Source organism: Vanacampus margaritifer, chromosome 19 (genome assembly GCF_051991255.1).
Source record: "Vanacampus margaritifer isolate UIUO_Vmar chromosome 19, RoL_Vmar_1.0, whole genome shotgun sequence".
Lineage (NCBI taxonomy): Eukaryota > Metazoa > Chordata > Actinopteri > Syngnathiformes > Syngnathidae > Vanacampus > Vanacampus margaritifer.
The window spans coordinates 13,410,589-13,437,414 of NC_135450.1; the positions used below are offsets into that span (position 1 = coordinate 13,410,589).

Here is a 26,826-nt window from a genome sequence, read left to right on the forward strand (position 1 = left end):
AAACATATTGAAATAACAAGCGGAACAGGCTATTTTTTTTTTTACTCACAGAAATATCAGTAATTGTTAGACTTAAATGTTTCATATTCGTTTATGTTTACTAACTGGTATTTTGATAGTTAGTCCAAAGTGTCTTCATTAAACTACAAATCCCAGTAGGTGTATAGCGTATACGATTACGTCACAACACCACGTTTTGCTGATAGCAGTATGGTAAATGTAGTTTTTTCTTGTAGTTTTATGTCACGGGGCAAAACAGGGCCAGAACAGACACGTGGAATAGTATAACGCCCCAACAAATGAAAAACAGTGAGACTATACGACGACCGTGTTACATTCTGCTTTTATTTTCACATTGTTGTATACATATAACCAACACATGTTGTTTGCATTCTGTTCTATTATGTATTAAGTACAATATTACAAAGATTCCATTAGTGGTAGGTTTTGATACTTGATTTGAAAAAGTTGCATTTGCTCCGCATACAACTTACTTGAAAAAGAAACAAAACGTCAGTGATTATGACATGCATTGACCAAAGTCAGCTGGCTTAAGATCCAACTTCCTGTGACCCTGAGATGAAAATGAATGGATGAAAAAAAAAAAAAACTTGCAATAATGAGGCACTACTACAAGTATGTTTGTGGGGGATGATAAACAGGGTTTTGGTTGCAGGACAAATTGTGAATCATCTGCTCAGATCTTACCTTTTTGACAAAATTGTGCTATGGATAAGGAGCTTACATTGTGGATTAGTTTACGCATCTAGCTCAGTAAATGTGTTTGAAAAAAAAAAAAAAAAAGCTTCACCCCTCCACCCTCAGCAGGTCACGAGGCCACAGCAGCTGTGGGCGACACCCTGCCCTCCATCAATGGAGAGCTTCCACTCATCCTGTATCATTTCTGCATGTTAACCTCATATAAACGTCTTCAATACATTTATGTCCCACAGCATTGGCAAACAAGGTCACCCAGGATCGTCTGTACTATCAAGGTTCACAACACAATGAGGTCACGCCTCTGCTACGCCGAAGCCACCGTGGCGGCACAGCAATCACATTCGATGGTGAATATGATCACCAGCGCTCACAAACAAACCTCCTTGCCACACCCTCGTCGCTAAACCCTCCCCCTTGGCCTCCACGTGTCTCCAGAGGCAGTTCAAGTCCCGCAAAGGTCACGACCTGCAGGTTGCTCGTCAAGAGTGCCGCATTGATTCGTCGTGTCTGGAGCTGCAGAAAAGGAAAACTAATAAGTCCAAAAACACAGGCAAGTGATGCATGGAATTGTAATTATAGCATTCAAGAGGCTGATCAGTTCGCCACCCCTCCCCCATGTCTTTACAGGGATTGGCCTGTTTAACCACGATGCCCTCCTTTTGCCCCCTACCATGTAGAAAACAGACGGAGAGGATATGCTTTGACCAGTGTTTTTTTTTTTTTTGTCCTTGGCATTGTTGTGAGTGCAGGCTTCATGAAAAGGAGGGGTCACAAAACCCTTCAGATTAAGGCTACTTCTCGCCGCAAATAAAGTGTATTAGATGACTGCGTTGTCTTCAAGTGTGGTTACTATGAATAAATAACATATGGAGGCTTTCAAGAATATTTTCTTTGTGAGATTTTATTGAAACACATTTGGAAGAAGTGAGTGAGACGTGTCAATTCAAATACAATGAGATAAAGTTAATTTGCATACACTTTTTGAGAGGAAAAATAATAAAATTCAGTCATAACGTTTGACAATGGACGGACGGACGGATGGATGCTGGACAGACGGATGGATGGATGATGAGTCAGTGGATGGATGGATTGATCAAAAGATGGATGGATAGAGATAGAGAGCTAGATAGATAGATAGATAGATAGATAGATGTGGAAGGATGCATGGATAAGTGGATGGATGATGGATAAGTGGATGGATAGAGATAGAGCGATAGATAGAGAGCTATATGTGGAAGGATGGATGGATGGATAAGTGGATGGATGGCTCAGTGGATGGATAGATAGATAGATAGATAGATAGATAGATAGATAGATAGATAGATAGATAGATAGATAGATAGATAGATAGATAGATATGGAAGGATGGATGGATGGATAAGTGGATGGATGAATAAGTGGATGGATGGCTCAGTGGATGGATAGAGAGAAGAGCGATAGATAGATAGATAGATAGATAGATAGATAGATAGATAGATAGATAAGTGGATGGATGAATAAGTGGATGGATGGCTCAGTGGATGAATAGAGAGAAGAGCGATAGATAGATAGATAGATAGATAGATAAGTGGATGGATGGCTCAGTGGATGGATAGAGAGAAGAGTGATAGATAGATAGATAGATAGATAGATAGATAGATAGATAGATAGATAGATAGATAAGTGGATGGATGGCTCAGTGGATGGATAGAGAGAAGAGCGATAGATAGATAGATGGATAAGTGGATGGATGGATAAGTGGATGGGTGGCTCAGTGGATGGATAGAGAGAAGAGCGATAGATAGATAGATAGATAGATAGATAAATAGATAGATAGATAGATAGATAGATAGATAGATAAGTGGATGGATGGCTCAGTGGATGGATAGAGAGAAGAGCGATAGATAGATAGATAGATAGATAGATAGATAGATAGATAGATAGATAGATAGATAGATAAGTGGATGGATGGCTCAGTGGATGGATAGAGAGAAGAGCGATAGATAGATAGATAGATAGATAGATAGATACAGTAGATAGATAGATAGATAGATAGATAAGTGGATGGATGAATAAGTGGATGGATGGCTCAGTGGATGGATAGAGATAGAGAGATAGATAGAGAGCTATATAGGTAGATAGATAGATAGATGTGGAAGGATGGATGGATGGATAAGTGGATGGATGGCTCAGTGGATGGATAGAGAGAAGAGCGATAGATAGATAGATAGATAGATAGATAGATAGATAGATAGATAGATAGATAGATAGATAGATAGATAGATAGATAGATGGATAAGTGGATGGATGAATGGATGATGGAATGAATAGGATGGATGGCTCAATGGATGGATAGAGATAGAGAGATAGATAGAGAGCTATATAGATAGATAGATAGATGTGGAAGGATGGATGGATAAGTGGATGGATGGCTCAGTGGATAGATAGAGAGATAGATAGAGAGATAGATAGATGTGGAAGGATGGATGGATAAGTGGATGGATGGATGGATAAGTGGATGGATGAATAAGTGGATGGATAGAGATAGATAGATAGATAGATAGATAGATAGATAGATAGATAGATAGATAGATAGATAGATAGATAGATAGATAGATAGAGATAGAGAGATAGATAGATGTGGAAGGATGGATGGATAAGTGGATGGATGGATGGATAAGTGGATGGATGAATAAGTGGATGGATAGAGATAGATAGATAGATAGATAGATAGATAGATAGATAGATAGATAGATAGATAGAGATAGAGAGATAGATAGATGTGGAAGGATGGATGGATGGCTCGCTCAGTGGATGGATAATAAAGAGATAGATAGAGAGATAGATAGAGAGATAGATAGATGTGGAAGGATGGATGGATAGATAGTCAGTGACCTTTGGCTCATTGCTATTCAAGCTTTCTCCCTTCTTCAGTAACCCATTTCAGCATCCCGAGCGCCTCGTTTCGCTCCGCAGAAGAATTTTACAGGCAGCACATGAAAGCCATCAGCAACCTTGGCATTCGCATTAGAGTAACAGTCTGCCGAGCGTGGCCGTCGCATGCAGCGTTTGTTCTTGGCACCGTCCGCCGTGCTGTGCCGCTAGCCAATGACTTGTAGACGGCATCATGGTCATCATACTCAATTAGCACTGATTTAAAAAATAAAAAAAAATTAAAAAACATGCTAATTGCATTCTGTCGCTTCAATTCATGTCATGATGTCAGAATCATGCACTTAAATGTAACACAAAAAAAAACAAAAAAAACAGACATTTTAGATGAAGGTCTTCTGCACTACGGCCTAAAAGTGGTGTTTTTATATGGAAATAATCGGGTGGGTCAGCGACCCGCCTACATACCAGGAAAACTACTGTACTGCCTAAAATGTTTTTTGTTCCACTTTCCAATCCAACACCAATGTTATAAATAGTGCAAATCATTCATGATTTATCGTAAAACTTCACAACTGAAATAAAGGTTTCGTTCTACAGAAGAGGGCAGACCAACAGAATTCCTTCTTCTTTTTTTTTCTTTTCTCCAGGAGAGCTCAGTATTGTTCATTCGATTTGACATCATCATTGCTCTCCTTTTTTTAAAAAAACAAACAAATAAATTAAAAAAATTTAATAAATGTTTTTTTTTTTTTATTATTTTTTTTTTTTTTAAATATATATACAACTACATAAATACAACAGAATTCCTCTGATTTGCGTGGCAGCTTGTTGTTGCTAGGCGGATTTCAAGCTTAACTGCCCCATTGGGGGTGACCACTAACATGTTTCATTGACAAAACTCATGGGAAGGCAAACTGACACACAAATTATGCCCCCCACCCCCACCCCCAACTATTTAAAATTGTTGTTTTTGTTATACAAGCGCTCTCTGGCTCCGCATTATATAGAAAACCCAGTTTTAAAACCCAAATATTTAACTCTTTCTTCACCAATTGGCACTCAATCTTGTACAAAAACTGCTTTTGGTCCCCCGACATCACTTGAAGACGCAAGTCGCATACTTCTTCTTCCCCCCCCCCCTCCTTCCTTTCCCTTTTCTGTTTGGATATGCAGAACTGTGCTGCAAGGCCTCACCCTGTGCTAGAAACGTGCACTAGATGGCACCTGTGCACAACCACAAAGTGCACATGACATCGGCGAGCGTGAGAGACATAAAAAAAAAAAAGTCAGCCGCTATGGAAGTTGATTAGTGTTGGGGAGCAGAGAGGAAGAGAAGAGGTGACAGGTAAGCGTGAAAGAGACTTTGTGGTTGTTTTCCGAGCGGTCCAAATGGGACTTTTCTATCACTTTCCTGCAGACTGACGTCTCGGAGAAGGTGTGTAATCGTCACCTTCGTAGTAATCCACATGACGGCACGTGATGGCGAGATTTTCTTCCTGTCAAATGTGTTTCTACTCTTTTTATGTGTAAAGTGTGCCTGATGTGAGGAAAAATAAATAAATATTTTTTTAATTTTTTATTTTTTTAACCCTCTTTACGTATTTGAGCAAACAGATTCGAGAACTTTAAACAATTTGGCTTTTTGATTGAAAAAAACATTCACAATTTTTCAATGCAGTGATTTTTCAAAAATGTTTACTTGGCCTACATTTATTTATAAGGCCGTCTTAATTTCTTGGCAAAATATTTGCGAGTAACAACAAATTGAGCGCAATGAATATTAGGCTTAAGGTCCGCTGCGCCACACAATGTGTACTATGAACTGATGGCCGCTGATTACTTTGCTGATTGAAAGTACAGTACTGCTTATCAATAACAACTGCGACCTTTCTGCCCAAGAAAAGCACGTCTTCACTTGAAAAGTACTGATGATTATTCTAAGAAGAATGTTTTTTTTAATCCATACTTATTAGCATTAATTGTGGGAATGCTGAAGCATCGATCTGACTGTGAAGGTCAGTGCTTAGAGCAATTGCCTGCCGCCACGGAGAACCCGGGTTCAAACCCCGCTTGGACCACATTTTTTGTACATTCAATGGTTCGATACCAACTGACGGTCATATCAGGAAATGGATTATAATTTCTCTGAAATGATTAAATTCCACATTTTCAGCATTCTCACGCAATTTCTGTAGAAATTGCACTTTGTCTTGCTAATTAATAACCCTGGAGAACCCACGGGGTCAAATTTGGCCCCTATAAATTCTGCTACTCAAATAACAAAGAACTTTTTTTTTTTTTTTTACAAATTTAACTTCAAAAGTCCAGAGTGCCACTTCTGACCCCTGCATGGGGCCATCTAGTGGATGAATATTGCACTTACATGAGCCAGAGTGGTGGTGACAAGATGGCTGGCAACATGCTGTTTTGTTGAGCTGGAAATCAATCCAAACAAAACCATCTTTTCAGCAAACCAGGTGGTAAAATTGTTTTTTTTTTTGTTAATCTATTTCATATCATATTGCAGAACTCCTAGGAGTATGTTATATATATATATATTTTGATAAATTAGCAACTCTGAGCTAGTTAAAAAAAAAGGGTTAAAATTGAAAAAACATATTTTGGTGTTCAGTGAACTTATAGCAGTCATTTAATGTATAATTCGTAATTTTCCAAAGAAGAAAAGGGTTCTTGGGTTCTCCAGGGTTAAAGTATTGTTGGTTTTTATGCCTGCTTCTATGTTTGTATGTCTTAGCCCGTGAGCATGAATCACACCGTGGGTCAGTTGTGGGATTCCCAAATGCAAAACGCCAGCATGGCCGCTTTCAACGTGTCGTCGGCAAACGGCAGCGCTGTTCTTTTCGAGCCCTTTTTGTCGCCCGCGGTGGACAGAACCATTAACGTGCTCATGGTGATGGTCTTATTCATCACCATGATCTCACTGGGATGCACCATGGAGGTGTCCAAGATCAAGGTGACTTGCGGCCACTTTCTTTCAAGTTGTGAATGACTTGTGATGGTGATGCTATTAATCGTCGTGTTTATGTTCTCCTCTCAGGGTCACATAGTGAAACCTAAAGGGGTCGTGATCGCAGTCCTGGCTCAGTATTGTGTCATGCCGCTTACGGCCTTTTGCTTGGCTAAGGTTGGTTTGATGGTTACATTAGACATGCGCACACACACCGCACTGTATTATCGCTATTGCACTGATTAGATAATAACTCAGACAAAGGAGATGTTGTTTGCTTGCAAGATACTGTCTGCAGCTGTTGATTGAATAATGTAGAAAGTAATACTTTTTTTATGATGGGTCGGTTTAGTTTTTTAAGGGTGGACAACTAAATGATCTCATTGAAAATATAAAATTATTCTGCAAATACTTTCAATAGGCATTTAAAATATTTAATAGCAATATATTTACATGTATTCACAATATTGTTTAACTCTTTGACTGCCAGACGTTTTCAGAAAAGGGATGCCGTGGGTGCCAGCCGGTTTTAAGCATTTTGACTGATCTTTCAAGGTCCATAGAAAATTATGTGTTTGGACTATGGAAACACACATACTGCCAAAAAAAGATTGGACTCTCATCTTCCATCAGAAAAAAAAGTTTGTTTCTACCTTATTCCGTTTTTGAGTAATCAACAATAGAAAATGGTTAATTTCACCTGTTTTGAAAAAAAACGTCTTTTAACGTCTTTGGCACTCCTCCATAGGATTTTACGAAACGTTATTTAACGTTTTTGGCAGTCAAAGAGTTAATAATAATAATAATAATAATAATTCATATTTAAACTGTATTATTTATAAATGATTCATATTTTGTCAAAATGTAATTGGCAGGTCAACCGTAAAATTCAGTAAATGTTGCATGCACTTCAAAAAAAAAAAATCCTAAAAAGTACAATTATTATTGTAAAACCACATTATAATATTGGACATTAATGCTGAGCTTACATTTAGGGGGAAAACCCCTACAAAAATTAAAAATATTAAATTAAAAATATATTTCACATAAATATTAAATGTGTGCGCCAATAATAAAATGTGTATAGAACTTAACTATATACTGTACAACTTAACTAAATTAAGAAATACATACCATACTAGAAAAGTAACAAAAGGTACTTCAATGGGTTAAAAAAAAAAAGTTTTAAAATGATTTATGTATCGTATTGTACTTCATGCTTTCATCTAACGAAGTGATTCTTGCACGTACCACAAGAAGCCACTTGAATGATGCCGATTGTACTGAATTACTATCATCGCTGCTCCCCAGGGCTTCCAGCTGGCTGACATGGCGGCTGTGGTGGTCCTGATCTGTGGGTGCTGCCCGGGGGGGACCCTCTCCAACATCTTAGCCTTGGCGATAAACGGGGACATGAACCTAAGGTACACACACATGTGCGCAGTTGATTATTCAAGTTCAACACGCGCTCACTCTCACTTCTTGTCGTCATGAGAGTTGACTGACCTGCTTCGTCATAAAACGATGATACCGTAATATTTAATCACAGGACGGCAAACCCGTCGGCCATTCACCCCGATAGGGTCCTCTTTTATCAAGGTGTGTCCTGTGTTGTTCTGTGCATTCTTGCTGTATCAGATCTCTCTCGACAGGGAAGGCCATAAACTTAAAGACTTATTATATACACACTGTGCAGTACTAGTTCTGGCAGGTCGTATTATTTACCGTACATGTTTGACCAAAGTGGCATGTTCCTCTCCCACAGCATTGTGATGACGTCCTGTTCCACCTTGCTGGCTCTGGGCATGATGCCGCTGTTGCTCTACCTTTACTGTCAGGGCTTCGGCGACCTGAAGAACGCCGTGCCTTACGTCGACATCACCGTGTCGCTCGCCATGATCCTCGTGCCATGCGGCATCGGGATCCTCATCAACCACTACAGGCCGCGATATTCCAGGATCATCACCAAGGTGGCCCACGAGAGGATCTATATATCAGGGATGTGATTTGACCAAAGTGAAATTATCTGAAAATTTAGCCGGGGGTCTGGGGGCCGCGGTCCAGGGGGGGGGGGACAAGCCCCCCGGAGCTCATGGGTTTTCCGTGTTTTTAAGTACTTTCAATGCACTCACATGACAAAGAAATAGACAAAACAACAGCATAAATTTTCAATGTATATTGAACTATCCCATATAAAATGGCAGTTTTAGTCAACTCAAAATCAGTCACATTCAAAAACATTGGACTGCCTTTGCTTTTAAAAACTATCACTGAGAATATCATCATATCTAACTCATGTGATTACTAAGTTAACACATAAATAATGTTGAGGGGGTTCAAATTTCATGAACAAATAATTGTATCATGACCAAATGAAAAGTAACTCATATTAGAGCATACCACAAATGTCTTTGTTATAGCAGAAGATGTTATCTGTCGGAGTCATGTGCATACACAATGAACTACTAAAAAAAAAAAAACAAAAAAAAAAACAGATTTTTTTTTTGGGGGGGGATAAAAAAAGCGGAATTCCGCGAATTAGCGGAAAAATCACATCCCTGTATATATGTAGAAAGTAGACAAAAGGCGGAAAAAAAAGTGCATTATTGTCTCACTAACAAATAAAAAAAATAATAATAATAATAAATAAATAAAAAATTTAAATAAAATAAAATAAATATATAAAATAAAATTAATTTAAAAAAATAACTGCTAACACTATTTGCTCTCAGGTAGGTCTGACCATCATGTCCATTTCCTCCGTGGCGATCGCCATCGTGGCCGCCGTGGCGATCCGCAGCGCCATCCTGAAGGTGATGTCTACGCCCCTTTTGGCCACCGGCGCCGTCATGCCCTTCATCGGCTTCGCCTTCGGTTACATCATCTCGGCCATCTTCAGGCTCAGCCAAGCGTGAGTCGTCGAGGTGGAGGGAATTATGAACAGTTCCAAATAGCAGTTCAGGCACCTGCTAGAAAAAAAATATTGGGAAAGGCTACTAGAACATCTGAACTGTATTTGGTGTTAATTTGAAGTATTTTAAATTAAAGTGTGTGCTGACACCCATTTAAAACGAATTGGAATGTGATTGGTCCATTCTGAACATCCAAATTTGAACAGGGGTGTGTAGACTTTTAATATATTCACATTATTAGCCAACATTATATTTTTGGGCATTTTGTTGAGCACCCTCATATACTCACGACTTTTGAATTGTATCCTCTCGTAATCCATGGTTAAGCGAGCGGAGGACTGTCGCTATGGAAACAGGGTGCCAGAACATTCAGCTGTGTTCAACCATCCTCAAGCTGGCCTTTCCCCCGGACGTGATTGGCCCGCTCTTCCTCTTCCCGATGGTGTACATATCCTTCCAGCTGTTGGAGGCCATGGCGCTTATAGTCATCTACAGGTGCCATCAGAGGCTTACGAGAAAACAGAAAGGTAAAGAACGGCCATTTTGGTTCTAAACAAAACGCTTGATATCCATTTTTGTTCCAACGATGGCTACTCACAGTCAATATAGTAGAGACGAAAACTCTCAAAATAGTAGTTGGAAATCGACATTTTCCTTGTAACAATTCATAATTGGGTCTTTGTGCTGCTTGACCAACAGATGTTTACCAGCCTGCCGTGACTGATGGCGGACTGAAAGCACTTTCCGAAGGGACAGTATGACGGACGAGCCAGATTTTCTTCATAACAAGCTTGTGTCCGGACGAACTTACTTTATGTGACTATTTTGCAATAAATTTCCACAACTACTTCTTCCATGGAGGCAGAGCAGGTTCAGTTCCTGCTCAGTTGTTGTCTGACTAAACTGCACCTCCTGGTGACAGGCTACGGGTATACTTTATTAAGTGGGCGGATGGACATTCAGTGACGAAGTCAAAGTGTGTGAGATTGTTAAAACCACTTTAATAGATACAATATGTCCGACACACAATTGTCCCCTATTTTTTATGTATTTATTGAAAACAAAACCCTTATATACAAAAGGCTGTATTGTTCCAAAACACATTAACATCACTCACAGTGTCAAATTACATGTATACACTCTCACATTCAACCCCCCACAATAACTTTCAGAACTCATAAAAAAAAAAAGTGCATGAAATAAGAAGCAACAGTCTAAGCGACCTATTTTAAGGAGACTAAGGCCCAAAGCGGAAAGCATGTAGCGAGCGTGTCTTAACAAATATGTCTCAGGAACATAGCCAATTAGATCGTCCTCCTGCATTCTTTTCAAAACACGCACTTTGACATTGATTTGTTCTTCTCATGATGGACTTCCCAATATGTTGACATGACAGAGTGTGAAGTTAATAACAATCCTTGGGTTTTGGTTGGCAAAAAAGAAAGAAAGAAAAAAAAAAAAGCAACTGATTGTACCTGTAGGTAAAAATGTGTTATGTAATCAATTCAAATGTCCCAAAACCTAAAGTGACTCACCAAAGGATGCAGGGGAACAGAGCGGAAGATGGTATTGGGGAAGACAATGTGAAGTGTCTCAAGAGGAAGAATAATTAATTACAAATTAATTACTCGCTTATGTATCAAAAACACCCAATAATCACTACAAAAAAAAAAAACATACCTTTCTATCCAAGCAGTGTTGAGCTTTAACAAACCTCTCCGAAACGGATTCTCCCAAGACAATGCGGTGAGTTAACGCTGGCTTTCAGTGGAAGGAGAACGGGAGCGGGAACGAGATTGAGACCGGGAGCCAGGGCCTTCCTCATGAGGAGGACGTGGAGGAGGGCTAGCGGATATGGAACGTTTGTTTGGATCCGCCGACTTGGAGTTAGGGAGGGTTGCGTTGCCAGTTGGGGAGCGGCTGCAGGAGCGACTGCGGGTTTTGGCTGGGCTGCCGGAGCGTCTGGGACTGCGAGAGCGCCCCGGACTGCCGGAGCGCCTGGGACTGCGAGAGCGTCTGGGACTGCCGGAGCGCCCGGGACTGCGAGAGCGTCTGGGACTGCGAGAGCGCCTGGGACTGCCGGAGCGCCTGGGACTGCCGGAGCGCCTGGGACTGCCGGAGCGCCTGGGACTGCCGGAGCGCCGAGGACTGCCGGAGCGCCCGGGACTGCCGGAGCGCCGAGGACTGCCGGAGCGCCGAGGACTGCCGGAGCGCCGAGGACTGCCGGAGCGCCTGGGACTGCCAGGGCGCCCGGGACTGCCGGAGCGCCTGGGACTGCCGGAGCGCCTAGGACTGCCGGAGCGCCTAGGACTGCCAGGGCGCCCGGGACTGCCAGGGCGCCTGGGACTGCCAGAGCGCCTGTGACTGCCGGATGAAGAGCGATCACGGGATCGAGAACGTGAGCAGGAACGGGAGCGAGATGAACTCCTGGAGCGGGAACGACTTCTTGACCTTCAGAATGCAACAACAGTGAAGAGTTAACTATCGAGGTAGGCAGGTAGTATGTAGGTAAGTCAGTTACAGTTATTAGTAGGGTAGGTAAGGGTAGGACATTTAAGATTTTGAGTTGAATTTCAGAGAAAAATGTTTTTTTTATCCCTGCCTATCTAATTCAGCAAAGGCCCGATTGTCTCTGAAAGATAATCCCAAGTGATCATCCTACAGCGAAATCTTAATTCAGAGGGGTTTTTCCAATCCTTAGGTCTGTGGGGTCAACACCGAGGTCGGTCATGCCGGGGACTGCGCTATTGTGAGATGAAATGGAACCATAGCCAATTAGGAAGCAATCTTACAAAAAGGAGGAACAACTGGTTGTGTTGAATGTCTGTATAATACGTCTCCTTAGTCAGTGTTAGATATTATTAACATTTAAATTCTTTAATTTCATTTATTAACATTTTAATTCTTTATATTAACCATGCCGAAATGTTTTGTAGATGTGAGGTAGTGTTGAACTCAGTATAATTTGACCTTAAACTAAGCTGGAACATATTGTTTAGTCTAAAAAATTCCTTCTCAGCGTCCTGTGCGAAAACACATTTGGTCTTTGAGAACAGAATCTGCTTCGAACACACACCCCTGACTTTGTTTTCGCCATCGCTCATGGAAAAGTACCCAGAGAGTATGTTTTGTCTACAAATGAAAGAGAGGCGGTCTGTTTAACTATAAGAAGCCATTTTACATGCGGAAGAGACACATTCGGCACTCTGAAATTCCACCTGTTATGTGATGTTTGGAGCCTGTCACGATGTCCAGAGATCTCTGTTAGATTAAATCATTTTTGCAAAGGTGTTTTTTCTTACATTAAATCTGTCTTCAAATTTTGGAACACGCAAAATGGACATAATAATTTTATTCCTCTTCATCAGCCACTTCATTAAATGAGAAGAATTTGCAACCACAATCTAGTTCCATATAAATTAACACTCTTTTTATTTCTCATCCATTTAATTTTAGCTACAATTTTAGCTATAGCAGCGAGGAAAATTTACAATTCTGCCATGTTTGTGACCCAATAAAAAAAAACTCGTCGTTGCCCAATATCAACACTGGGGGTCGCTGTTTTTCTGTTGAAAGTTGGTTCTATTTCATTTATTCTATTCTGTCTATTTATTTTTTAAGGTAGGTAAGGAGCCCAATTAGACAGTTGTTACAACTACTAATAAATGTAAATCCTCATGAGAACTCACCTCTTCTGGGATGCCTCAATGAGCTTGATTTTTCTGCCATTGATCTCCTTTCCAGACAGTTTCTCAACAGCATTTTTCAGGTCGCTGTAAGAGGCAAACTCAACCACCCTGGAAAGAGAATATCAGACATGTTGTGGATAAATTCACACTCATACACTTTGTCCAGAGAAGCGCTAAGTCGATGACTACAACTCACCCTTCGTTGAGTTTAGGTCGATGTGCATCTGCAAATGTGACCTCTCCAGCTTGCCTCATGAAATCTTTCAGGTCCTACACATGCAAAGAGCGGTTAATGCAGGGAGAGACACGGACAGTCAAACAGATGAGATAAAAGTGATTTGAAGGAGAGATGATTAGATTGCAACTACTGAGGCTACATGAGGGGGGCCAAGAAACTCAAACCTATCAACCGGCCGCATCTTCAACACGACCGCATTTGGGACCGAAACACAATCTTATTAAGTTTAGGATCAGCCAATGTGTTGCAGTTTTGAGATTCTTGTGCCGTCCTCTATTTAGAACTACAGAGACATGAACACCATCTGCATGAATTAAACTGCAGTGGCGTCATTTGGGCAGAATTTGGCACAACGAGCCCTGTTTTCTCAGGGCTCTGCACCGGGACCGCCCCTGCCTCGGCACCCCGCCTCAGCAAAGAGAGTGAACAGGGTGGAAGAGAGGAAACTACTACCTGAGAGCCAAACCCTTTGGGGTAACAGCAGATTATATCCACAGGCACCGGGGGAGGTTTTCACACGCTCTCGCTCTCTCTCTCTCGCGACGTGCGGGAACGCCAGTGTGGGGAGGGGGGATATCGATCGATCGAAGCCCCTCAATTTAACGAACCATCGATCAACGCGGCCATCGACTCGCGCTCTCTCCTCCTGCTTTCTGTCAACTCCCTGTTTCCTCTCCCACCGCCTGGCGCCCCCTGCCTTGGACAGAGGGCGTTGCGAGCGAGCGAAGAGGCCGCCAGCGCTTCCCCCGAGTGAGGAGCGAGCGCTCACATGACCAGCAGGCTTCAACTAGTAGGAGTAGGACAGACTGGCTGACACCACGGGCTCAACCCCGACAGAAGGACCCAGAAGGGGTTAACTCCACCATAAGCGAGCTCTTCCACATGACACAACAGTCAGGCTGGCAAATAAAGGGGTGAAGAATTGGTTAAAATTGGAACACCAGAACAGATTAATTTTTGTTGTAAGTTAATTTGTACTGAAATAGATCTTAAACATTATAAAAATGTGACTCAACTGCATTACCAAAGTTAGGCAAAACTACAGCAATTTTGCACTGAAATTCTACATTTACAAAAATTGTTATGGAGGCCTCATAGCATGTTTAGCGCATAAAATACTCGCTTTGAAATCAAAAACAAATTTGTGGCAATACTGACCTGCCAGCTGACACGGGAGGACAAGTTCTCCACAATCAGACGGTTCTCAGTACGCATCGGAGGAGGGTTTCGACTGAAACGACGAGGCAGAATAAAAATTACCGTAAAAAGTTCCAAGGTACACGATGAAGTGTGAATATGCCATACCTCCGATTGTTCTGAGCGCCTCGACCGTAACGATCGGGGAAGCGGCCTCCTCCACCACCACCACCACCACCACCACCCCCACTGCTGCCGCCACCTCCTCCTCCTCCTCCCCGACCACCTCGACCGGCACGTAGACGTACACGAGCGTGCTCTATGGTCACTCTGACATCAGAGACACAAAAAAAATAAATGTTTTGAGTGCTTTACAAATTGTGTGGATTTCATTAGGCCATATTTACTACATATTACATTGCACACAGCGGCCATTACTGACAGCAAAAAAATAAAAAACAACTGCTCACCTTTCATTACACAGTTCTTTACCATCAAGATCATACACAGCATCTTCAGCATCTCTGGGATCCTCAAACTCCTGCATTAAATAAAGCACAGTGCGTTCTGATTAAGAAGCTTTTTCCTTTTAAAGAATTAATAAAAATCTGTCAGCATATCCTGCCAATTCTTGTGTATAGAAAAAGTTAACCCCCAAATAAGTGACGCAATAGACAATTAAAATAGTCATTGTAAGCAACGTTTTCATCGATTCACTTTTGAAAATTTGTTAGGTGAAACATTGCATGTGTGACTAGCAACGACTACTTTTTTGACGTGATTACGTCGACATTAACCACCCGCTGTCTTATTTAAAGATATGCTACAATTCAATAAGTAACATACAAACTGTTAAGCATTTTTTGACTTTTTTTTTTTACCCTCGCATCAATCACAAATGCAACATGGAAAAGCGGAAATTCTGCCTACCAGCGCAAAGGCTTTCCGCAAACAAAAAAAGGCGACAAGGCTAAAAATACTCGCTTTCAGACTCTAGAATTAGAATCTAATAATAATATTCTGGTAACTTAATTGGCTAATTTCCTGTAAAAAGCCTGATGATCTCTCACAACACCCAACACTTTTGTTTTCATTGTACCATTTATATAAACAGGAGTCAGACATAATGTAGTTTTTTTTTTCATTTTTAAAACCTAGTACTTCTTAAAAACTTGTACTCAATTAGTTGAATGTGTAGGCTACTTCTATTTTCACAGTACTTTTATTGATTTACTCAATTATGTGTACTTCAACTAGTCAGTACATAGTGCGAGTACTTCTGACATCTCTGCTTACTTGCTTAAGTAAGCAATTGACAGCTTAAAATAGTTTAAAAACACATTATTGGAATAAATCCTTCCTTAGTAACTTACACCTTACCACAAAGCCAAAACCTCTCTTCAGGTCGATGTCTCGGATACGTCCGTATCCTTTGAAGAATCTCTCCACATCCTTCTCCCTGGCTGAGGGGCTTAGTCGGCCGATGAATATACGAGATCCACTCATCTTGAAAGCAGTGGGCTTATCTATTAACAAATGCACATAATGACATCAATTGTAATTAATACGTTGTCGTAGCTCTCACTTTGAACAGGTGTCGTTCGGCACTCAAGCTAGCGCGGCCTAGCTAGCATCTAAACGCAAGCCTTAAAACAAAGGCGATAGCGAGTAATATATGTGAAACTATCCGTGACATTTCAACCATAAACTATGACATTTTAAGATGAATAAAGTTTTTAGGACTAAATACCTTGAGAGGGGGCTTGGAGGGCTGCCTGGCAACTATAGACGTCAAACAGAAGACGAAACAAAATGGAGCCGTGCACCTCTCCTGTCCATGTGACAATGACTGCAGATGACGGAAAAGGCCGGAAAAAGTCGGAAAAAGCCGAAGTCCCGAGATGAGATTTGGTTTGAGTAATTTCACATACACACCACGAGGTGTCCTTCCCATACAACACATGATGCAAAACAGGAACCGCAATACTTGATTCTTTAAAGATGTTGGCTGCCTAACAAAAGGGCAGGGTTATTTCTCTCTGTATGGTCACTAATCTGATCATTTATCACAACAGAAGAAAAAATAAATTAGTTACTGATTAACCAGTGCCATAATGCTGAGTATTATAGGTCAAAGAGCACCCGTTCCAAAACTGTAATAAAATTGTTTTCATATTCTGTATGTGCCCTGTGATTGACTTGCCAGTAGACTCCAGGGTGTATAAAAAAAATGGATTAATGTATTTTTATTTTTACAGTACTTTATACCACAATACAAGTGTCAGCTCAACTTACTAGCTGGCTTACCAAAGTCTTTACATAAACTTCAATAAATGACACACCATTCACATTCAAAAGAAAGCTTTAATTAGAAAGTTATATACACACTGTAAAATTAAATTAAACTTTATACAAATATTAAATTAATATTCTCACACCCACTGCCATGTACAGGGGAAGATTCAGAAATTGAAAGCATTCAAACCAAGAATGAAAGTGAACTGTAACCAGTTATTTTCAGGGAAGGGACACTGTACAACAGTGTCACTCTAAACACAACGTAAATTGCTTTTTTTTTTAAATTATATTTTTTTAAAAACTTTAACCCCATAATAGTTTACGCCAGGTTGAAAATAAAAACAATTATGAAACACAGAGGCGCGTGAAATTGTCAGTATAATCACAGTAGCTGTAAAGCAAAGGGATGGACAGAAAGGATTGGGCTGTTTTGTTTTTTTTTGACGACAAAATAAACATGATAAAGACAATTGTATGCATAGAATAGAAAAGAATAGAGTAAGGCCTTTGGGGAAAACAGAAAACGCTGCAATAGTGAAAAAGCAGCCACCAAAGCGGATGCTTAAGATAATACATGAAAAAAAAAAAAGTACAGGTCTAAGGCAACATTCTGTTAGCAATAATCATGAAAAAGGGGGTCATGCTGTGTTCATGGTGGACAGCTTAACCACAAAAAAAAAAACACACCTTATGACAGTAAGACGGAGAACAACAAAAATATGCTCTTGGCTTTACGCGCTTGGGGGGCCAGGGTATACAAAACATAATTATTCCATTTTTTTTTTATTTATTTCACTGCAACCAGTTGCAGTTATGTCAATAATGCACAAATGTGGTATTTTCACATCAATGTGATAATGGGTGCAAAGCCATTTCTCGAGGGAGATACCAGTCAGCATAAATGTTAATAATACACACGGACGTGTTCGGAATTCATCGCTGCACTATTTGTGTTTCGCTGCTTTTGTTGGTCAAGCAACGCGGAATATTACCTCTCATCTGAGTAGGGGGGGGTGATCCGGAAATGGCTGTTATCAGGCGTACTTTATTGAGAACATGCCCTCTTCTGCTTCATACACAAAAATGCCGACACACACACACACACACACACACACAAATACAGAATCGTCAAAGCAAAACAAACTGAGCCGCACGTCAAACAATAAATACAGGAGCATTTTTCTCTCAGCTAATTTTAAATTTAGTCACGACCAATGACAGCCCTTCTTCGGCCCGAGAGCTCTCGCATTTCACTTCCGAGTCTAGATGTAGCGTCGCGTCTCGTAACCCAAACAACAATCGACCCTATTCATGCAACAGAAGAGGAACGCAAGCTCTCTCCTTCCAGGTACAAAGAAGCAGATCGCCGCGCTGCTTTCGACTCATCCCAACTGATCCCCGGATATGCTGGATGTTGCCTGGATACAGAGACAGCCAGCGAGGGAGCGATACATACAGAGGAGGCTTCATGCTTAATTCAGAGTGGACCACGACGCCGTGACAGCCATCACCAAAAAAAAACCAAAACAACGAAAAAAAAAAAAAACAACAACATGCAGCATTCACAAAGAGAGCCGCAACACCCAACTGTCACTCACATCTCTTCAAGTACAGCGGGAAGACAATTCGGAACACTATAAGGGGCCAGGAGCAACTTCTTAACATTTCCTGTTTTGAATCCATTGATCGCTATACTGTTTCTCAGATGGAGCCTCTTTATGTTTGAATCGTATACAAAGGCTGTAAAGGATTTTTAATGAGGTGGCGCCGCTTTGTCTCGTCTCAACTTGGCTCCTCTGGCGTTCCATCAGTGCTTGTGGCGCAGTATGTACTGGTTGATGGCTTTTGTTTGTTTTTTTTTTGCGTCTGTAGCGATGGCAAAAGAAGGTTGCGCGGGGGCAAAGTTCTTGTCCTGTCCCTGCTGGCCTGTGAGGGGTGTTTTGGGGGTTAGTGGCGGGCGGGGTGACAGACACTCTCGGTCCTGGTCAGCAGAGAGAGACGGGGAGACTGCTGCTAGCTCGCTGGCAGGATTTATGCTTCCTTCAGCAAGGGAATATCTGCAGGGGAGACGAGACACAATAGTGGAAGTGAGCAGGGATTCGGAATCAAAACTAGTAGTAAGTAGCTGATGATGATGTATGATGCGGTTGTGTGTGTAAAAGTAGCACTTGTTTGAAGGTTTAGAACGGCCTTTACATCTATGCTAATGTTTGTTAGCCTGTCTGTGATGTTTCGTATAACATTGTTAGCATTCAAGAATTTGTTAGTATATGGTTTGGTTGACCATTTTGGTGTTTATATTTTCTTTTGTTTATGTCAGTTTTACAGCAAATTCAACTGGGAGTAACAAAAACAGCTTGAAGCATGCATACTTGTCCTCTTTTTTTGAATAATATCAGCGATACAAAAGTCTCCCTTTTCTTAGCAGTGAGAACCGGCGCAAAGAAATATATAAAAAAAAAAAAGTGTTTTAATACGTTTGAATGCATGTTTTGCTCTGAAATCAATCCTCCACAATGGCGCGAATGAAGGGTTTTGGATCACTTTTGGCAAAGAAAGATAAAGACCAGATTGAGCAGACACAACATGAAAAGAATGTAAAGGACACAAAAGCGCCAATTTTGAAAACAGCGGATTACAAGAGTGGGGACTGAAAGCCATTTGTTTCCTTTTATACGGCACTTATTGTGTTGGGACTCTTTTTGTAGAAAGCGTGGTGTGTTACACATTCTTTTGCAGTTATGTGCCCCTTTCTACTTTACCAGGGGTCTGCAACCTGCGGCTCTGGAGCCAATTGCGGCTCTCTCGTCCCTCTCTCATAGCTCCGTGTGTCTCTCTTAGTAGAAATTAGTTTTTTTTTTTTTTTGCATATTTGTATTTTTAGATAAAATATTATTCAAATGAATACACACTTTAGATAAAAATGAAGAATTAAATATTCCAAAAAAGGTCAGTCCAAATTTTGTTAGTTTTTAGAAAAAGATGAAAAACTTAGAGACCATAAAATTGAAGAAGAAAAGCAGAAAATTACCATAAAAAATGCAAAAAATGTCAGCGAATTGAATAAAAATAGCATAATAAGGCTCAAAAAGTAAGAAAAACAAAAGAAAGGTAGAACATTACCATAAAATACTTTTTTGAATTGCAATTGAAAAAGCATGAAAAATGAAGTATGAAAAAAAAAAAACATAAATAATAATAAAACAAAAAAAATAGAAGAAAATTGGATGCTGCATAATTTTGTGTTTTGGTGCAGCACTAATTAGCTCTTAGGCCCTCAGTACACTAGCCTAAGATTGTTATTATCAATTTTTTAATGTTTTTTTTATTTTTTTCATTTATTAGGCCTAAAATGGCTCTCTTGACAGGAAAGGTTGCCGACCCCTGTACACACTGCCTGACCTCAGCTCTACTCACCAGTAGAATAGGAAACTAGAAATACTATCAAGTACGTCACCATTCAAAAGCCATGAACATTGACATCGTGCCACTGGCACCACAGCTTACCATCAGAAAAGTCATCTGCAGAAGTGACAGAGAGCAGACTGTGCTGGTCGCTGCTCTCAGAGTCTCTACGGAGAGGTAGAGGGGCCGCACACGCACCCCCAGGGTGCTCTCGAGCCCACGACGATAAGGAAGAGGAGGAAGAGGGAGCCTGGTGAACAAGCACCGTCTCTGCATGATGGTGGGAGGGGAATGAGGACGAGGTGGATGGGAAACAGAAGTCCAAGTCTCTGTGATGGTGATGGCTTTCGCTGGGACCTTGGCCCCCCGTGGCCCCCTGAGGGAGACCCTCCGACAGAACGATAGGGACTCTGGACTCCGGAGGAGCTGGAGGAGGGGGTGGTGAAGGAGGAGGAGGAGGGGCGCCCGGAGCATTTCCATACACAGCTTCTTCATAAGACGGCAGTGCCACCTGAACGCCCTCAACCATGATGGAGCCGGATTGGCCTGAGATTCCTTGCTCCCTCCTGATGGGCAGACGAAGAAAGAGAGTGAAGCAGGCCAGACACGGTATCACAAAAGCATGGTCAGGCGGAATAGGTACTGTGCAGTCATGTGCGCTGCATACCACAGAAGTGGGTGAAGGCGATAAGCCTCGACTGTACAATCCCCAGTCTGGCTACGTACGCTCTGCCGGGTTTCACAAAGTGTGCTAATGACCAAATTATCGTGGCCTTTAATCATTAAAGTCACAGATGAGACAAAAGCGCTTCTCGCATTTTACTTTCCCAGCTATTTCAAGAATCTTGCAAAACAAGTAGGTCGTTTTTTTCCATCCATTCGGGTTTCAACAAAGACGGATCTGCTGTGTCACTATGGGGTGAATTGGAGGCACTTTACAAGAAACAATACGACAAAACAATTTGTCGTTTCGAGGTGTGAACATTTTGATTTCAAAACATTCCAACCCAGTGGTTCTTAACCTTGTTGAATGCCATCAGTTTCACTTCTTTACTGAAAAATAAAATGATTTTTTAAATTTTATTTAAGACATAGGGACAGCAGAAGCAACGAAATTAACAGAGGCCCCAGAATTGAACCCTGTGGAACACCATAATATATATATATTTTTTTTAATATCACACAACGTACCATCACAACAGTCACAAGTCGACTACTGAGCGCACTAAATTCCCTGCAGCACGGATAGGCCAAGCAATGTAGCGAGATCAACTGCAGCCAATGAGGGCCAAGCGGGGCGTGTCATCAATTACTGTTCTAACCTCTTGAGATAAAACAAGAGTCGCACAGCCACGTTGAGGTACCAAAATGGATGGGCAATGTGACCCCGAATGATGATGACACTTGAGTTAGCAGTTTTATTGCAGCAATCTTGTTGGATGAAGACAGCTTTACCGGCAACGGATTTGCAGTCGGGTCCATGAATGTAAACAGCGCAAGCAGTGTTCGTCTTTAATATCTCAATAGCTTTATCACACATATATTTAACTAGTGCTTATCATGAGTGTGAAGCATGTTTCACACTTTGACTTGGCTGTCAATGAAATGTGTAAAAAAATCTGCATTAGCGCTTTGTGTGCTTGTTAAGACCTGGAAATAAATCATGACTAAAAATTAGGAGTGCCAAAATTAGTGAGTTAATTTAAAATTCCTTTAACGCCACAAGTTTATTTTTATTTTTATGTGCAATTAATGACCGCCCCGTACTTGAAAAGCATGTACTGGGGGAATTCCAGTTGCAACGCAGCAGACATGTCCATGTCAAAATTTAGAAGTAATAAATTGAATAATAATGCATATATTTGTGGACACTGGGATCAAGTTGTATTTTACAATTTTAAAAATGTGCAGAATTTCACAAATAACTTGTGACAAATTACTTCATGTTAAAGATTAGATAGCTCATAATATGAAAAAATGCACTGAGCTGTCACCAATGTCTCACAAATGCAAGTATGCCATCTAGTGGCAGAAAAATGACCTTAACACAAATCAATATCACACTTGTTTTTTTTACAGTACAGGACATCTTTTGAATTTTAACTACATTTTATGAATAATTATGAAATTACTGTAGGCTATCAATAACTAAAAGATGCAGCCATATTTCTATTTGTTTAACATTTTTCCCCCCACTTTTATGTTAACAAGAGTATTAAAAAATCAATTTATTGTGCATCTTATTGTACATTTAAAACATGATATTTGCGATGAATCGTGAGTTTACTATTGAAGTCATACGATTAATTATTATTATTAAAAATTTTAATGGCCTGACACCCCTTCTGGAAATGCATAAACCAGTTACACTTATCATCTCTGACGCGACTTTCCTTTCGCTCAGCTCTCAAATTAACATATGACATTGGATTGCAATTATACAGGCTAAAAATACTTGTCCGCCTTACCTGCTGTGATGGAACGACTTGAGTTTGGGCTGCACGAGTACAAACAGCACGACGAGAAGCAAGATGAGCGCCACCGAACTAGCAGTGGATGCCACAATAGACAGAGCTGGGATGCCGAGCGGAGAGCTTGGCTCCTTGTCTGTAGGAGAAGAGAAGATAGAGAGGAAATGTCCCGCAAACACCGAAAATGAAAAAGGCTGGTGTAGGGGGACGGACCTTGACTGAGTCGGCAGCTGATCTGCATGGGCGTGTCCCACTCGCCATTCTCACAGGTGAGAAACTTGTAGTCTGCTTTCAGCGCGTAGCCCTCATCGCAGAAGTACTCGATGACCGTCTTATGGGTGAGGCGGTGGCAGCCCGGCGGATGGCACCGGTAGCCACCATTCTCCGGTTCAGTGGGGGGCGAACACACTGGCGAGGGAGCGGACATCCATTTTCACAAACACAGTTGACTAATGCTGGCAACATATTAGTTCGGAATTTTGACCCCCCCCCATACCGTTGCTTTTAACACAGCGTGGGGGTTGATTGGACCAGGATCCCGAACTGTCACAAGTGATGCTGGTAGGTCCATCTGCAGTGTATCCAGGCTCACAGACATAGGTCAGAACAGCGCCCGCGGGAAAGGAGTCCCTGTTGGCCTCAGTCTGGTTCAGCAGTTCGCCATGCTGCGCGGCAGGTGGCTGGGCACAACCTACACGATAAACAACAACATGGCAGGAATTGGGATTAGATGGCTGCTACTGAGACAAAAAAACTGGTGACTTTTACATTAAGTCATGCATTTTTTGTTGTTGTTGCCGATGTTCACAGGACGCAAGTAGAACTAAGTAGAGAGCACTTAAAGCAACACTAAGGAACTTTCAGTTTACGTTGATTATATGGGCAAAAGCGGTAATGTTATGACTGAAGGAAGACCACATTTCTCATGAGGACAAGCGCATTGCGTCTTTTTTTTAGCTCACGCCAGCCAATGTTAATCCTGGTTTTCCTTTTCTCTGGGTAGCTTCCCTTTTCCTTTTTGGTCTCCTCAGATAAAACCTTTCAGTTGTTTTGCAGCTTCTGCCAGGAAAGTAGTAACTGTGCGTCAACATTCAAATTGACTTTCGTCTTTGTAACGAATGGGTAGAGGGGGAAGTGACTTATGCCATAAAGCAGTCAGTACATTTGTAGTTTTTTTGTGTGGCAGTGTTCCTACCATCCTCCTCAAAGTTGTTTAGCGCCAGTAAAAATGATGCAGACCCCCTCAGGCCATGGCAAAGGCACCATTCAACTAGATTTAAGTCTATGTTTCATCAGAAGAGATATTTTATTAAGGTTGAAAGTTCCTTAGTGCTACTTTAAGTCATTAGCATTCACATTCTATTTCCGTGTGAGTTGGAATTTGATAACAATTTTGAAAATGTACAAGGCATTAGTGTTAAAAAACAAAAACAAGTACAAGCAAGCTTTTCTTCTGCCTTTCAAAGAGCCTTAGATTTAAAGTGCAGTACGAATATGTAGAGTACTTCATTAAACTGAACGTCTGCTGGTCTCTGTGGTTTACTGCCGGTGGGTCAAACAACTTTTCACAGGGAAACTCAAGTCAGGTTGACAGGTGGAAGAGATAATTACAGCTCAAGGGACTTGGCTCCTTGAATCTGGGATACATTTGACGCCACAAAGGCAGAGGCACTGTATCAAAATGGCAGGTGTGGTGGGGACCGCCCTGCTGTGTGCCATCGCAACCTCGAGTACCATGAGTGGATTCACATGCGACAACAAGCACTATATTATATATAGTTTCACTTGATTAATAGTGCATTAGACTATTTTCCTCCACTGTAGCGTGAGATAATATCTCCTATGGTGTGTGGCAACTCTTGAGACTCAAGCACAAAACACACACGCATGCATTTGGAGCAGCCAATAGGCTGCTCAGTCAAGCGGGTCTAACTTGAAATCCAAGCACCTGCTGCAAGATGACTTCACTTTCACTATTATTCATCTTAAACTGCTTGACGGTTGTGACTAAATTTAAGTTCCAGACATACAAAGTTGCATTGTGAAGGGTCGAACTGAATAGGTTACATATTGCTATATTCAAGAAATGCTGATTGAATGCAAACCCAGCAGGGCTCTGAGATCAGCAGAGTTGGGTCAATTAGTGGAAAACAGAGTTCAAAGTAAACAGGGTGTAGCTGCATTCAGCTGTTATGCTGCACACAAATGGAATAAATTGCCAACAGAAGTGAAGTCAGCCCCCGAGTGTAAATGCTTTTAAATCCAGGTTAAAAACTTTGCTTTTTTTCCCCCTACACCTTTGATTAACTCTTTGACTGCCAGACGTTTTCAGAAAAGGGATGCCGTGGGTGCCAGCCGATTTAAGCATTTTTGACTGATCTTTCAAGGTCCGCAGAAAATGATGTGTTTGGACTATGGAAACACACATACTACCAAATGAAAGATTGGACTCTCATCTTTCATCAGAAAAAAAAGTTTGTTTCTACCTTACTCCGTTTTTCAGTAATCAACAATAGAAAATGGTTAGTTTCACCTCTGTTTTGAAACAAACGTTTTTTAACGTCTTTGGCACTCCTCCATAGGATTTTACTAAACGTTATTTAACGTTTTTGGCAGTCAAAGAGTTAAGGTCTTTTAAAAAATATATTTATTTTTTTTCTTTTTCTTTTAATTATCGAGGAAAATGTCTTTAATGTTTTAACATTGTCAATGTATGTTCTTTAAGTAATTTTTGTAAGCTACTTTTTTCTCTGTTTTGCTTCTGAATGTTAACTGCTGTGTTTGTTGCTTTCTTTGTGTAAAGCACATCGAGTTGCCTTGTGTATGAAATGTGCCATACAATTAAAACGTGCCTCGCCTATTGTGAGAAAACAGATTTGCAATAAATAATACAGTTTTAATGCAACACTAGAGATCTCATAATAAACTTTTCTGAATAAACTGAAACAACCATTTACAGACGCTCCCCTACTTACGAACATTCGTGTTACGAACAACGGTACATACGAACATGTCTGCGCGCATGTCAAAAAATGTTCGGAAAGAGATGCTGTAAGTTCGATTTTGTATTGCGCACCTTTTTCCGAGTACTGCAGTGCTTCTTTCCGCCGCTAATACCGACGCTTGGCGCTGTGAGAGCTCACCCAGCATTGGAGGCTCAGCAACGTGTCGAGGAGGAGGAAGAAGAAGAAGAAACGCCTGTCGCTCATAGATAAAGCCATCGCACTCTTCGAGCAGCAAGACCCAAATATTGAACGTTGCACAAAGGTTGCAAATCAATTGAATGATGCCATACAGTGCTACCGCATCATTTATGATGAAAAATGAAGAAAACTGTGCAATCGTCGTTAGATCGCTTCTTTCGGCCAGTTTCTAGTAAATCCTCCAAGGAAGATACTCATCAACCCTCATCTTCTTCTCCGCGACCCTCAACTTCTTCCTACATTGAAGTTACGGAGGAGGAAGTAATTTTTGAAGCCCATTCCAGCGACGACGAAGAACCTCTCATGATATAAAATCCTCCTCTTCCTCCTCCATCAAATCCTTAAGCATCGAGTACATCTTCCAAAAGTAAGTTAAATTTCATTTTATTTATCTTATTACGTACATGTACATACTGTGTGTGTGTCTCTCGCTCTCTCTCTCTAACATACGTAGTACAGTACTGTACGTATTCTCTTTAAACATAAATTATAATACAAAATATAGCACTGAAGCAACTTACGAACAAATTCACCTTACGAACGATCGCTCGGAACGTAACTCGTTCGTAAGTTGGGGAGCGTCTGTATTTTGCCGGTGTGTTCACAACACAAAGGCACAATGACCGCAACAACTCAACCTACTTCCTGTAATCTTCCAGGAAAAAAACTGGACTTTAAACTGGCGGCGCAAAATTGTCAACAAACACATTAAATGCAATCTGTACTTCCTGAATCCATCTAGGGACTAATTTCGGTATCTTTGTGCCGCAAAAACAAATGCAAGTGGACCAAAACAAGTGGCTAACATCTGCCAAAGACAAACATTTTACAAACCCCAATCATAACTTAATAGCTTATAGCACATGTTGAGATATGTGGCTCATAAACAGTTCTCAGTCGTCGCCACTATG

At 41.0% G+C, this 26,826-nt stretch overlaps 3 protein-coding genes and 1 long non-coding RNA gene across 5 annotated transcripts in view; 1 reads left to right on the forward strand and 3 right to left on the reverse strand.

Moving 5' to 3' along the window:
* Window positions 1–324: 324 nt before the first annotated feature.
* LOC144039307 (uncharacterized) lies at window positions 325–8,062 on the reverse strand. Its single transcript, XR_013289404.1, has 2 exons — window positions 7,814–8,062; window positions 325–1,233 (listed from the first exon to the last, which is right to left on the reverse strand). It is a non-coding gene; the product is annotated as an uncharacterized LOC144039307 (long non-coding RNA).
* On the forward strand, window positions 6,359–10,235 carry slc10a1 (solute carrier family 10 member 1). The gene is made up of 7 exons (XM_077552507.1): window positions 6,359–6,568; window positions 6,653–6,739; window positions 7,874–7,986; window positions 8,328–8,532; window positions 9,295–9,473; window positions 9,802–10,001; window positions 10,174–10,235. Exons 1-7 carry the CDS (start codon window positions 6,359–6,361, stop codon window positions 10,233–10,235), a joined length of 1,056 nt encoding a protein of 351 aa, XP_077408633.1.
* A 220-nt stretch (window positions 10,236–10,455) lies between these two features.
* On the reverse strand, window positions 10,456–16,434 carry srsf5b (serine and arginine rich splicing factor 5b). Its single transcript, XM_077552506.1, has 8 exons — window positions 16,289–16,434; window positions 15,919–16,064; window positions 15,009–15,079; window positions 14,707–14,868; window positions 14,560–14,632; window positions 13,360–13,433; window positions 13,164–13,271; window positions 10,456–11,925 (listed from the first exon to the last, which is right to left on the reverse strand). Exons 2-8 carry the CDS (start codon window positions 16,042–16,044, stop codon window positions 11,226–11,228), a joined length of 1,314 nt encoding a protein of 437 aa, XP_077408632.1. The 5' UTR covers window positions 16,045–16,064; window positions 16,289–16,434; the 3' UTR covers window positions 10,456–11,225.
* A 448-nt stretch (window positions 16,435–16,882) lies between these two features.
* Window positions 16,883–26,826, reverse strand: part of susd6 (sushi domain containing 6) — a 34,208-nt gene continuing 24,264 nt past the window's right edge. For both annotated transcript variants that reach the window (XM_077552387.1, XM_077552388.1), the window contains exons 3-7: window positions 23,209–23,403; window positions 22,926–23,120; window positions 22,710–22,848; window positions 20,344–20,807; window positions 16,883–18,893 (exon numbers count right to left, since the gene is read on the reverse strand). In XM_077552387.1, coding sequence (XP_077408513.1) covers window positions 18,868–18,893; window positions 20,344–20,807; window positions 22,710–22,848; window positions 22,926–23,120; window positions 23,209–23,403 — 1,019 coding nt within the window. In that variant the 3' untranslated portion in view covers window positions 16,883–18,867. The remainder of the gene's footprint in view (window positions 18,894–20,343; window positions 20,808–22,709; window positions 22,849–22,925; window positions 23,121–23,208; window positions 23,404–26,826) is intronic.

What these genes read in the sequence shown, in the direction of transcription:
- srsf5b (XM_077552506.1), bottom strand. Translation starts at nt 16,044, where the DNA reads ATGAGTGGATCTCGTATATTCATCGGCCGACTAAGCCCCTCAGCCAGG. An exon ending in AAAGAACTGTGTAATGAAAG is followed by an intron (nt 14,869 to 15,008) that starts GTGAGCAGTTGT and finishes CTCTGATGTCAG; the next exon opens with AGTGACCATAGAGCACGCTC. An exon ending in GGCGCTCAGAACAATCGGAG is followed by an intron (nt 14,633 to 14,706) that starts GTATGGCATATT and finishes TCGTCGTTTCAG; the next exon opens with TCGAAACCCTCCTCCGATGC.
- slc10a1 (XM_077552507.1), top strand. Translation starts at nt 6,359, where the DNA reads ATGAATCACACCGTGGGTCAGTTGTGGGATTCCCAAATGCAAAACGCC. An exon ending in ATTCCAGGATCATCACCAAG is followed by an intron (nt 8,533 to 9,294) that starts GTGGCCCACGAG and finishes ATTTGCTCTCAG; the next exon opens with GTAGGTCTGACCATCATGTC. An exon ending in GCTTACGAGAAAACAGAAAG is followed by an intron (nt 10,002 to 10,173) that starts GTAAAGAACGGC and finishes CTTGACCAACAG; the next exon opens with ATGTTTACCAGCCTGCCGTG.